The 12,631-nt window shown below is 46.8% G+C and overlaps 1 protein-coding gene across 1 annotated transcript in view; it reads left to right on the forward strand.

Moving 5' to 3' along the window:
- Positions 1 to 1,092: 1,092 nt before the first annotated feature.
- Positions 1,093 to 12,631, forward strand: part of LOC147425571 (Polyketide cyclase / dehydrase and lipid transport protein) — a 34,850-nt gene continuing 23,311 nt past the window's right edge. Inside the window, exon 1 of the mRNA XM_086499591.1 lies at positions 1,093 to 1,589. Coding sequence (XP_086355717.1) covers positions 1,122 to 1,589 — 468 coding nt within the window. The 5' untranslated portion in view covers positions 1,093 to 1,121. The remainder of the gene's footprint in view (positions 1,590 to 12,631) is intronic.

Raw genomic sequence — 12,631 nt, forward strand, 5'->3', positions numbered from 1 at the left:
GTGTGTCTTGTCCTTCAAGGCATCTTTGAGGTGTCACATTCACATGATTGTGTCTTTTATCCTCTAAATATCTTATTTTATGAAAAAAGACCAAGATTACCTCTTTTCACTTGATTCACCTGTTTACCATCTCTTCTTGCAGTGTAGTTGTGAGAGGATTTTTCACTCTTTTCCCTGTAACTTTTGACCTGTAACTCGGATTGATATGCTTCAAAATGCAAAATTGGCCTACTAAAAGAGCTGGACTTGATTTTGGCCTTTTCTCCACGCCTTTAGGTCGGGATTTCCAAATTAGGATGGTCCAAAAAGCTTTGGATCTTCCTTTTCATAAAGTCTTGTAGTAGGCCCTTTCCTCTTGTATGTATCCAATAAGGTATGCATTATTGAAGAGTTATATTATTAAATAAATGTGAAAAAAAAGAGAAAATAATTTATATATGGTAGGATATAACTGAGATATTAGAAGAAATATACAAATGTTTTTTTTCCAGACAAAAAGAGACACAATCATTGATACTTCTCTTGTATTCAATAAGGTATGCATTATTGAAGGGTTATATTATTAAATAAATGTGAAAAAAAAAGAAAATAATTTATATATGGTAGGATATAGCTGAGATATTAGAAGAAATATACAAATGCTTTTTTCTCAGACAAAAAGAGACACAATCATTGATACTTCTCTTGCAATACTTTTTAATAGTAATGTACATTTATATTACTTTAAAGGTAATACTAAGGTATGGTAGAAAGCTTTTATTTATGCATATGAGTATTATATGAAGTATACTTATGCATTAAAAAGTCACAAGATAAATCGTTTAATTTTCATTCTCACTATATACGTACCACAACACGACAACGCTTCGAATTTACCTACTAGCCCAAATTTACTATCCGACCCATATTTACATATGTGACATTGAAATGCCACATACTTCAATGAACGCATGCGAACGTGGTGGTTAAAGCAAATGCATCACATGAGAAAGGCGTGGGTTTGAGACTCACGGTGCGATCCCAAATTTATCTATTGGTCCGAATTTACACTAATGCATCTGACTACCATTTGAAAACGTTCGTGCCAAATAGTGCGGAGGGTGGCACTTGCATTTAGCAAAATGATTGCCCACTTGAGTGTTCGAGAGTTGCTCCAAGCGACGAGCAAAGCTGAGGGGTGTCGAGGCCATGAGATCACCACCAGCTTCAGGAGGCGGGTCGTGTCCTCCATAGCCAGGGATTCCTACGTTGCAAGCGTATGGCCTTCTGTGGAGCTCCAGGCGCAGCTCCAGAGGGCTCGACGAAGAGCAGGCCCCTCTGCTTTCTCTGAAAGTGGCGAGCTGCTTACATGCCACGAGAATGAAGATGAATCCGCTCAGATCTCTGCAAAAATAGACCCCTTTTCGACCCTCAAGATTGAAACCATCGGCAAGAACTGTCGTCGCATAATAATAGCAATCCCCATTGATGCCCCACTTGAGACCCTCTGGTCTGTCCTCACTAATTATGAGGGCCTTGCCGATTTTCTTCCGGGACTTGCTGTTTGCAAAGTGGAGGACCGCTGGGAAACTGGTGCCAGACTCTTCCAGGTGCAGTCATCTTTTCTGTCAATGAGGTATCAAAGTTAAGGTTCACAAGAGTTAAAAAATACCTTACTTTTTTAAGCTTTTACTGTTTTTTTGGTGGTTTCATTTTAGTTAAGTGCCCTTGATGATGCGTCCATTCCTTGATTTACTCTAGGCAAGTCTGCTTCCAAGCTTTTTTCAATGTGATGAAGCAGATGCTGTTAGTTGTATTGCTGACCCTTTCTCTTTCCCCAGTGTTGGTGATAGTTGCACAATTGTTTAACATTGGCACTTTAGGTAGTGCAAGAGCGAGAGATATTTTATGCTGATTAAGACCATGGACCCAAGATACTTTTTTGTGATGCTACAAAATGCCCTTTCTTACACCAACGTGTCCAAATTACCAAAGTACGTGGTAGGGTTTTTTATGCGTTGTTAATATGGACGAGAGCTCAACCCTTCATCCCCCTTTGCGTTGCAAGCATGAAGAAGACAAAGTGAATACATGATGTTAATAAATTCATCCAAGCGTCTTGAACATGGAACACATCTGCTATATTTTTTCAGTAAGACTACATTTGTAATTTTTGTCTGTGTATGGTCCTTTGGCATCATCATCATGAAAAATAGAGCAAGAGCTTTTAGGAAATCTACATATTGTACGCTAAAGCATAGTCATGCGGACACGATCTGAGATTGTTTTTTAGTCCTGTTTTGGACAAAGTACTTGACATGTTGGTTGCATTTTTTCTTCGGGGGGTGGGGATCTCTTTTTTAATCAGCTGATCAAGGCTTGTATAAGGATGACCAGTGAGCCTTTTTTGTAAGGCACAAGAAGATTCGTATATCTCTAATGTGAGGTTTTCTTTTTCATTGTCCGGCTTCTTGAAGTCATTGGTAGCAAAGTCTCCAAGCTCGTAAGAGTTGAGGACCACCTTCATGGTCACACACATATGGCATAGTTGCTGCCGCCCAATTGCCAATCCAAAGGAAAGGTTAGAAGTGTGGGGATCTTGAGTAATTTGTCTGCTACGATGGTGTACTACCGAGACTAATCACCCCAACTGGTAGAGGCTTGGTTGTCATCTCTAGCATTGTCTTTGGCAGTCTCTATCTTTGTGTTTCCACCCGATTCCATTAAATCCGCAAAGCATAGAAAAATGGAACGGGGATCGGGAATGCTTGTAGGAATGGCCAAAGGGGGGTAACGGGCGGGAACTCGGGACTTGTGACGAGGAAAGGGGAGGGGAAGTCCAAGGGTTAGATAGTCTATAGGAGATTGATAAAATGGAGATTCTATATAGAAGCTGGGCTTTAAGAGCCCAAAAGTCCCCAAAAATCTCTCAAAGGGGCAAAGTTTTTTGTTGGCAATATGGTTGGAATAGCATTAGAGAGGGGGGCCCTTGGAGGGGGGGCTGGGACCCCATCTAGTGTCGTATCTTCTCTCTCTCTGTAATGTCCATGCGGAAGTGAATGTTGAACTTTGCTCAAGATGAGTGCTCTGAACTGTGCTCAAGGTTCCTTTTACTTACGGAAGGGAGAGCCTTCCGTTCCTTTAGACAGAGAGTGCAATGGACACAAACAAAGTAGTGGACACTGTGAATGAAAGTGCACGAGATTGAGATAGAGAGAGAAGAGTACGACACCATAATGTTTTCAAACCCTCCTTTGAAGGCCCCACTCTCTATGGCGAGAGCGGTCTACTTATGATTGCACAAATCTCTACAATGCTTTGGACTTGCCGACGATGTCGACGACGATGAGGACGACGACGAGACGGGCTGAAATCTGAAAATGCTAAGGGTTGAAATCTACAAATCTTTCTTTGTTGAATTCCGACTCTATGTCGGTGACGATGTCGATGATGATGGTACGAAGACGCGTTGAAAACGCAGATGCTGAAATGTGCGTTTTCCGGGCTGAATTTGCAAACTTCGCGGGATCTGACCGTGCGGCGAGGATCTGCTGTGGGAAGGTGAGATCTGCGAGGTTCGGGACTTCTTCTGCGGGTTCTAACTGCTGAAAACTGAAAATGCCGAGTCTAGGGCCGATTCCATCGCGAAGATCTGCAAAAACGTTGAAGTGTCTTACAGATGCAAAAACGCTAGGGCTGAAAATGGTATGGCTGTGGAGAATCTGCTAACGTTGGGGCTTCTGCTTGGTCTGCTATCACGAGGAATCTGCAAGAGCAAAAACGCTGGTTGATCTGGTCCAAAAACGCTAGCCTTTTGCTGTGATGCAAAAACTCTAGGCCTCTTGGGGGTTCTGCTGAGAAGTTGCCTGTTGAGCGAGTGCTCCTGTTGTCTCTTCTGCCAGAAAGTTCTAACTCTGGTTTGCTTATATATTATCTTAGCAAAATTGCCCTACCTAGTTCCCAACAAAAGTCACTTAATAAATAAGTGAAAAATATCAAAAATAGGGAAAATAGGTTTAATACACTGGGAAATTTCCCTGATGGATTCTGATGGGAATGCTGTGTGCAACCGGAGGATATGCACGGTCTGCGAATAGACTCACAAAAGTGTCAGATCACTTCCTATTCTAGACTGACGTGACTGGCTGAACCCTGGTCGTGCTGTAGCTTATCCACGGACACATAGGGTTGGATGTGTCACGTGACATCCCCTCCTTTTTAAAGTGAGGTATTGGTACCGAATTGTATGGCGTCGAGGGAGATCGCCAACGACAACCGGAATCCTGGAAAGGATTCTTCGCCTGCCCACTTTGATGCGTGGGTCAAGTGATACTTGAACTTCATAAAGGTCTGCGCTTGCTTCTTTGGGCCGCGCCGAAAGCGACACAAAGTCTTCTGTGGCTCCTTCAATGTTTCAACTTCGTCTATAGTCATGCGTCTATCTTCTTCAAGAATCTCCATGGCTGAACATTCTTGAAACCACTTCCAATACAAAAACATGAACATACCTATTCCATGTAAAGTGACTGGAAAAAATATTGTCTTCCTAAAAGACTGTGCATGCAATGTAGATGAACAAATAGACGGAGTGCCAAACCGTTCACCACACACACGCAAACAATGAGATCGAATCTTGTCTTGCTGATCTAATTCAATCAACTGTGGCAATTCACAACGGAAATGCCCATGCTTGGTGCTCATACTTTCTTGTGCTCTTTCTACAACTGTGTTGTGCTAAGGAAGAGACATGGAATGTGACTTCCTTGAATGCATACTTTTCAGCTTTTCATGAATAATCCGTATACATCCGTGCTCATTCATGAGTGAAACGTGCTCAACGTACAATGTCATGCCTAGGAAAAGGGATCACATAAAGACGCTGACTAAAATATAGGAAACGATCACGAATGAAACACTCGTACAATGCGTGCTGACTAATCATTCGAACACATAGTACTTCCTGTGAGGGTTCTTTTGACCTAGGCTCGAGAGCCAAGATCGGTTCTTCGTGATTGATCGTCTCTATAATGAGGTTAGCTTCACTAGAGAAAGTATCAACTAACACATCATCCTTGTGAACAATCACATCGTGATCATACAAATCATCATGCTCGTGAGAAATCACATCTTGATCATGCAAATCATCATGCTTGTCATTGTCATCCAAATCATCATGCTCATCATTATCATGCAAATCCTGTGTGTCATGCTTGGGAGAAGAAGAGACGGAGAGAGTCTCCTTTTTTTGAATCTCTTGCATCTGTGCCTGCATTTGAGAAAAGAGTCGCAACATCTCTTTCATGTGTCGGTCGTTCATTGTTTGTCTTGCTTTGTTCTCGCGATCAAACCTTGCCTCTCTTTCGTTGCGGTAACGTGCTATGGCTGCCATTCTTTCTTCGTACTTACGATCAATTTCTGCTTTCCTTGCTTCACGTTCTAACTTCCTTGCTTCGCGTTCTAACTTGTTGTCCATGCTCCAACTCCTGCATAGGATCTGGTGCAATCCTTGGCGTAGATGGGGAAGGGGGAGGGTCGGAAAAACCTCCTGGTGGGGAAAATTCTTCTTCGCCTCTCTCAAGCTCATCACCTCCAAGCGAAGTATCCATTCTGTAAGGATTCTAGGTGCTAATTCTTAATTAAGTACTTAAACTCATGATTAAGACTTAAGAAACTGGAACTGTACTCGAGAAAAGACTTAGAAGACTCCGTGTTTGATTGATTGATGATTGCTTGAAATTGAGTACAATAGGCTCCTTATATAGGAGACGAAGAGACACAAATGAAAAGACGTGTCTCCTGGTGAAGAGACATGACTTTAGACGTAAAGACACATCCTTTCGGCGAAGAGCTGCAACCATTGGGCGAAGAGTTGCACCCATAGAGCGAAGGGGTGTGACCAGTCGTCGAAGGAGTGTGGCTTTTGGCGAAGAGGCACGTCTCTTGGGTGAAGAGGTGTGACTATCCAAGCGCAGGGGTCCTCCTTGGCATGAGTAGGAGTAGGTGTAATACTGCAATCATAGTCACAATCGTGACATTCCCTCCCTCTTTAAATAAAACCAAGGGTAGTTGTAGAAACTCCGGGAGAAGGAAATGTATTGTTGTAGTGTTTCTGCATCCAAACTCTTTTTGGTAAGTCCCACGTCATGGCACTGTTATTGGCCATGACTATTTTTCCAAACTGAAAACTAATCATATTTTCATCTTTTTTTTTTCTGAGAAAAAGATCCTTCTATTAGTTACTGAAACTGCCCATAGGGCTACAACCACCTCTTCAAGAGAGCGCTACAACCACCATGATGGGAGACTCTTCCAATGAAAAAAACCAACATATGTACAATGGGGCTAAATCAAGAAATGGGGGGAGGGAGAAGCCACACAGGTGGTCGGTAGTGCCATCGGAGTACTCCCTGGACCATGGTGTAAAAAGGCCTAAGACGCCATAGTCGAAGGAAAGCCTCTCTGCACTCCCGCATGCGGTCGGAGCTGCCTTGTAGTCCCTCAAGCTGTTCTCTGAGAGTATGGATCAGCTCTAGCCAAAAATCGCGAACAGTCTCTGCTGGTGGCACAGGGCGAGCCTCAAAGATGCGGAAGCAACGGGCCCGCCAGATGAACCAGATTGTCAGGCCACTGATGAGCTCCCAACACTCCTCTCTCTCATTGCACCACTCCTGTGGAGTAAGCTCTGTAGAGCAGGCTGGAGTGTAGGTCGCCCCTCCTGCATCACTATCATCCTGTTGGTGGAAGATAGCTCAAACTGAAGTGCCGGGCCCGTGAGGGTGGACCAAGCCGTTGCTTCCCAAGTGTACTGTCGAGCCGTGGAGAGAGTAGGCATCAGCCGAAGAACACGTATCCACACCTGTTGGGCCGAGGGACAGTCCCAAAGACAGTGACGTTGACTCTCCACAAGATGGTCACAAGCTGCACGTGTGGCCGAGAGACCACTATGCACTAGCCAGCTCCCAACTGCTGTAGCTTTGTGTGCGACCAACCACTGAAACAAGGTGACTCGCCTCGGCTGTCTGGAGTCCCACAACCTCTCCTAGAAGGCTGCCAAGAACTCTGCTGTGAGACCCTCCTGCCAATGAGGTGCTGCAACGGGGCGGGCCTCTCTGTGCTGCTAGTATATGACGTCCCAGAACACCTGGGTGGTCTGCAGAAGAGAAGGGGTCCCTCCAGAGCCACTCACCAGGATCCCACTGTACTCGTGCCAGTGGACAAAACTCCGAAGCCCACAGCCTCTAGTGTCGAGTCTCAAGAGCTGTTGGGTCAGGATCTATGACACAAGTCCTCCCACAGATGCCCACTACTTGGATCCTCTGAAAATAGTACTCTGCCACCTGCGGGGCCTCTACTACAACTCGTTGTAGGCGTCCCCCACCCTACAGCTCAAAGAAAAGGGATGGAACAGTCTCTGAGCAGGCCTTGACTGAGATGAGAACCTCCTGTCGTGTGAAGGCTCCCATCCACCTGGGTGCTACTGGCTCGAGAGGCGTAAGCCACTCAGTTGGAACTGCCTCTGAGATGTCCTGGCACATGCTCTGCACCCCTCTCATGCCCTGCAGAGCAGCTGAAACCCCTGCACCTCCTCTGACAAGCCTGTGAACTCTAACCAGTCACCTAGAGAGCGCGTTGTACCTGCTGCCATGGGACCCCAGGAAACATGAGGCCGACTACCAACCAAGTGGCCTCTCATAGTGCTAACCATGGGGTTCCAGACAAGGGGATGCCGTAAGCGCTCCTCCGTATAAGTAGGTTGTCTCTGCTCCAGGCCTCGCCGCAAGAGCTCCCAAGATCGAAGCAAACTCACAGCGAAGTGGTCCTCCAATCTCTTGCTCAAACCAACTCTGTGCATCTCTGTGAAGATCCATCTGGTCGAGGGTTGCCAGGGGCCTCCTGCCTGAGGCACCCTAGCACGAAGCCGCTGTAGCAAGAACTCCTTCCAGGGCTCCTCACCTGGAAGAAGTCCTCTGACGATGAACTTCCCAAGAAGAGCTCTGCTCTGCTGTGCTGGGTCAATGATCCCAAGCCCTCCCTGTGAACAAGGAAGAGTGATGACCTGCCAAGCCACTTTGGCTCGGGCTATCTTAGTGTCACTTCCTGATCAGCCGCTCTACCTGGCTGATACAAGAACTCGAGAAGATTCAACAAGAAGTGATTACCACATAGTCGCCAACAACACCTCGTTGGCGCGGGGGATTCACCATGGAAAACTTACCGTACCACGTAAGTGCAGGGGAGGGGCGTTTTTTTACAAGCTAAATAAGCGTATAAGTTAGGGGAAGGCCCCAATAGTTTATCTCCCAAGCTTCAAAATAAGGGAGGGGAGTATCATATTTAGGGGGGGGGGACCTGACCTGGGTTGGTTACTTGGACCGATTGGTCACCTGTGTGTACTAGAACTTGGATGAATTTTGGGGAAGTTTTTAACTAGGTCACACATTAAATTTTGCATCAAACCAGTCATAGATAATGATTGATTTGGAGCAGGTCAAGGATTGATTTACACCAGCTTTGGATGGCTCAGAATTGGACGAGTAGCCAGAGTGCAGGCTGATCGGGGACATAGTATGAAAGTCAAACTAAGTCACATTGAGGGTACATATAGTTATCAACAGAAGCGGTTCCTTAGTACATTGCTAGTCACTATGTTGCACACTCTTTGACTAGTTTTACTAAGTTAGATCATGTGAGACCTAAATTTTATATGTAAGATAGGGGTATGATAGTTTTCTTCGTTGATTGTCGTATAAGTGTAGAAAGGGGGGGTCATATTTCCTAATATGAATCGTATATAGGGGTTTTATCAAAGTCGTCCGTTCGCAGGTGGCGTCCCGTTTTTTATATAGAGTGAATCCCCCGGGCTCGTTGGCCACTACTACTCTGCCAACCAAAGAAAGTCGTGCTGAGCTCCAATGTAACAACTTTCTCCTGATAGACAGGAGAAGGGGAGCAATCTGTTGCTCGGGAGACAAGTCCAAACCAACCTGACAGCCCAAGTACCGAACTGCAGTCCCTGGGGGAATCCACCTAAAACCCTCTCCTGGCATCCAATCGGGCACAGGAGCACTACCAACCGAGAAAGCCACTGTCTTTCTCCAGTTGATCAGTGCGCCCGATACACAACAGAAGGTCTCCAGAGCTTGCTCACACCTGTGAAGGTTGGCCTCCTGGCCATCTAAGTACAAGGATGAGTCGTCGGCAAACTCAGCGTCCAGTAGCTCATCTCCCCGAATAGGGAGTGCTAAGCCCCGTAGACCAACCTGCTGCGACACCAAAAACCTGCTCATCGCCTCCGCATAGAACAGAAAGAGGAAGAGGGCAAGAGGATAGCCGTGTTTGACCAAACGTGTGAGCATGAAGCGATCACCTCTACCTCCTGCCAAAAGTACCTGACTGTGAGCCTGTGTGTACAAAGCTGACACCTCTCTGATCCAAGCATCTGAGAAGCCCATCCTACGTAGAGTGCCCTCTAGAAAGTCCCAGTCAACTCTATCGTATGCCTTCTCAAAATCGAGAAGAAGAATCACTAGGTCCTCACCACGGAGCCGTGCTAGGGCAGAAGCCTCCCAAAAAGTAAAGATGTTGTCAAGGATACTGTGTTCCTTGACAAAACTTGTCTGAGTCCCATGTATAAGGCTCTCTAGAAGTGGTTGAATCCTCAAACTCAGAGCCTTAGCAAGAATTTTGTAGGCTGAGTTGAGGATGGTGATGAGGCGCCACTGTCGAATCTCATCCAAGGAGCCACCCTCCTTGGGAATGAGGTAGATCAGGCCCTCATTCATGCTGTCAGGCATCACTCGTGTGCAAAATGTACTAAAAAGCACTACAGAGATCTGGGCCAAGCAGGTCCGAGTACTCCAAGAAAAAACTGGGAGTCAGTCCATCCTCACCTGGACAGCTACCACGGGGAAGGGCCCTAAGAGCCGTGTGCAGCTCCTCCAGCTGAAGTGGCATCTCAAGCCTCTGACGCATCTCCTCAGTTACAAGACAAGGCATTTGTGCCCCAACCTGCTCCCTGCATGCATCTGACGCGCTGACTGGGGCTCTGCAGCCAGTAACTCACGATAAAAGTCAGTAGCAACTGCACGCATATCCTCGGGCTCAGAAGCAATTGACCCGTCGGGCCTTCTCAACTGACTGACCTTGGCATGCGAATGCCGAGGTCCCACTACCTCAAAGAAAGCACCAGTCACTCTGTTGCCCAACTGGGTCCACTGTGGCATGCGAATGCCGAGGTCCCACTACCTCAAAGAAAGCACCAGTCACTCTGTTGCCCAACTGGGTCCACTGAGATGCCTGTTGGTGGAAAGCAAACTCATGTCGCCTCTCCTCTATGCTAACAAGCTCCTGTCGAGCCTGGCGTAGCTGCTCCTCCAACCAAGGACTGTCTGGATGCTGCTCCTGCACCCTCTGTAACGAAGCAATGCCCCGTCTGAGACGCTACTCCTCCTCTCTCGCTGCAGCCCGGCGAGCCAGAGACTCGTGGAGAAAGAAACGAATAATCTCAGCTAGGCCTGAGGCCACTCTGTCAACAGGAGAATCATGCCTGTCCAAGCTTGCTGTCCAGAGAGCCTCTACCCGCTCTCTGAGTGCTGAGTCCAACAAGACCCTCTTTGGGATGCGAAGCATCGTGCTCCCACTCCTCTGCCTGCCTGCCACTGTGAGGATCACTGGTGCATGGTCCGAGAAGGAAGTCCCTGCCAGAATGTCCACTGTCCCTCCCAAATCACTGAAATGGTCACTAGTGTAGAAGCGATCTATCCGCGATTTATTCACTCCTGCCACTCTGCGGTCCGAACGAGAGAAGGCAAGGCTGTCTGGGGGCCTCACAAAACCAGAGTGCTGCCAAACATCCGAGACCCTCAGAGTCATACAAAACCTCTCCCAAGCTTCCAGCTCAACTCCATGCACAGTAGCATGGCTACCACCAATCCTGTCAGAAGGGTCCTCCAACATGTTGAAGTCCCCTCCTATGCACTAGTGTTCTGCCTGCGGCAGAGACTCGACTATCTGTGACCAAAACTCTGCTCGAGCACTCGCCACATTGGGCGCATAGATGTTTAGGAAGCCCACTAGGCAACCCTGAAACTGCATAGTAATCCACTGAACCCTGCTTGGCACAATAATCCCTTTGCCCACAATGGCCTGCTGCAAAGAGTCTGCAATAGTCATACATACCCCACCCTGGATGCCTCCAGGTCCAAAAGTAGCTGACCAAAAAGTATGATATCGTCCACGCAAAAGATGACCACAACGTCTAATGTGGCTCTCACACAGATGGTGCTCCTGAAGCATAAGGAGATCAATCTCTCCTCCCACAAGGCAAGTTGAAGCTCCTGACGCAGTCGGCTCCGTTGACGCTGAAACTGGGGCCCACCTAGTCCTTGCACGTTCCGTGAGACGATCCTCATGGGGAGTAAGAGAGAACAAATGCTGCCGCAGCAGCTAGACAGGCTATCTTCGAGGCTGGCTTGGATGGGGAGTAATCCGCATCCGAGCGTCCTCTAGATAGGCGTGACTGCAACGAGTGCCTGGCCCAAGCCCAAGCAGAGCGAGCTGTACGTAAAGCAACCTCCTTTGTCCAGGAGTCCTCATGAATGTATACATAGCATGGCAAGCATTGTGTATTGGCAAAGAAGTAAACCACAATGTGTCTACATCCTGCTGAATCTGGAGGTGTCACCGCAAACTTGGCCAATGGCCATAAAGTCTGAAGCATGTCTGTAACTCCTAGTTCTCCCATGTGGTGAGAGAACTCTAGGACCTGTGTGTGCAACCATCCCAACACTGAGTCGAGAGTCCACTCTGTCTGGTCCCTGCTGTAAAGTGTGAGCTTTGTCCTAAGGTGTGAGTCAAGGAGAGGAGAGTGGATTTATCCCACATGCTGTGGAGCAAGGCTGTAGAGCTACTTAAAACTCATTTCTTGAATCAATAAACAACAAGTTCATTTTGCACTACATGCTTGTCTATGGTGGGCTTGTGCTAAGCTAAGTCAATACTCAAGATTGTGTTTATGAGTCCAAGCTAATTCTATCTTGGAACCTAATTCACTTGAGTGATAACCTTGCTTACACACGCTCACACACTTGCACCATGTTTCTCTTTCATCCACCATAGCTAGCACGATCCAATTCCTAACATTTGGTATCAGAGCTTTGGTGTGCTAGCTAGGATTGTCATTATGCATTAGTGTGTGTGTATTAGTAGCATCTCTAACTAATTAAGCACTAATCTAACTATGTGTGGGCATGTCCTTGGCACACCCAAGAGGCCACTACCCTCCATGGCTAGGTAGGCTTGATTAGGAGAGCGTAGGTGCATTAATCTTTAGAAATCTTGCATATTTTCTCAATTGATCACCCCAATGATCAATTAGTGTCTTGATTGATTGGTCACATCATTTAGCAATCGTCTCTCTTCAAATTTAGGCTTTTGTGTGTGTGTGGAAGCCTGCTAGCTTGAGCTTAATTTTCTATCTTTAGGAACTCCTTCACAAGCTAGCTCCTGAGCTTTGTTGGTTAGTGCACCGAAATCGGGGTGTTGACTCTCATGGGGTCCAAGGCTCAATTTGGATAGGCTTAATTCAGGCAAGCTGGGCGGATTTTAAACGGCAGCCAAATGCGCCTTTTGAAGGCTGGCGGGTCCGTTGGGG

Source organism: Adiantum capillus-veneris, chromosome 25 (assembly GCF_014529385.1).
Source record: "Adiantum capillus-veneris isolate H3 chromosome 25, ASM1452938v2, whole genome shotgun sequence".
Classification (NCBI taxonomy): Eukaryota; Viridiplantae; Streptophyta; class Polypodiopsida; order Polypodiales; family Pteridaceae; genus Adiantum; species Adiantum capillus-veneris.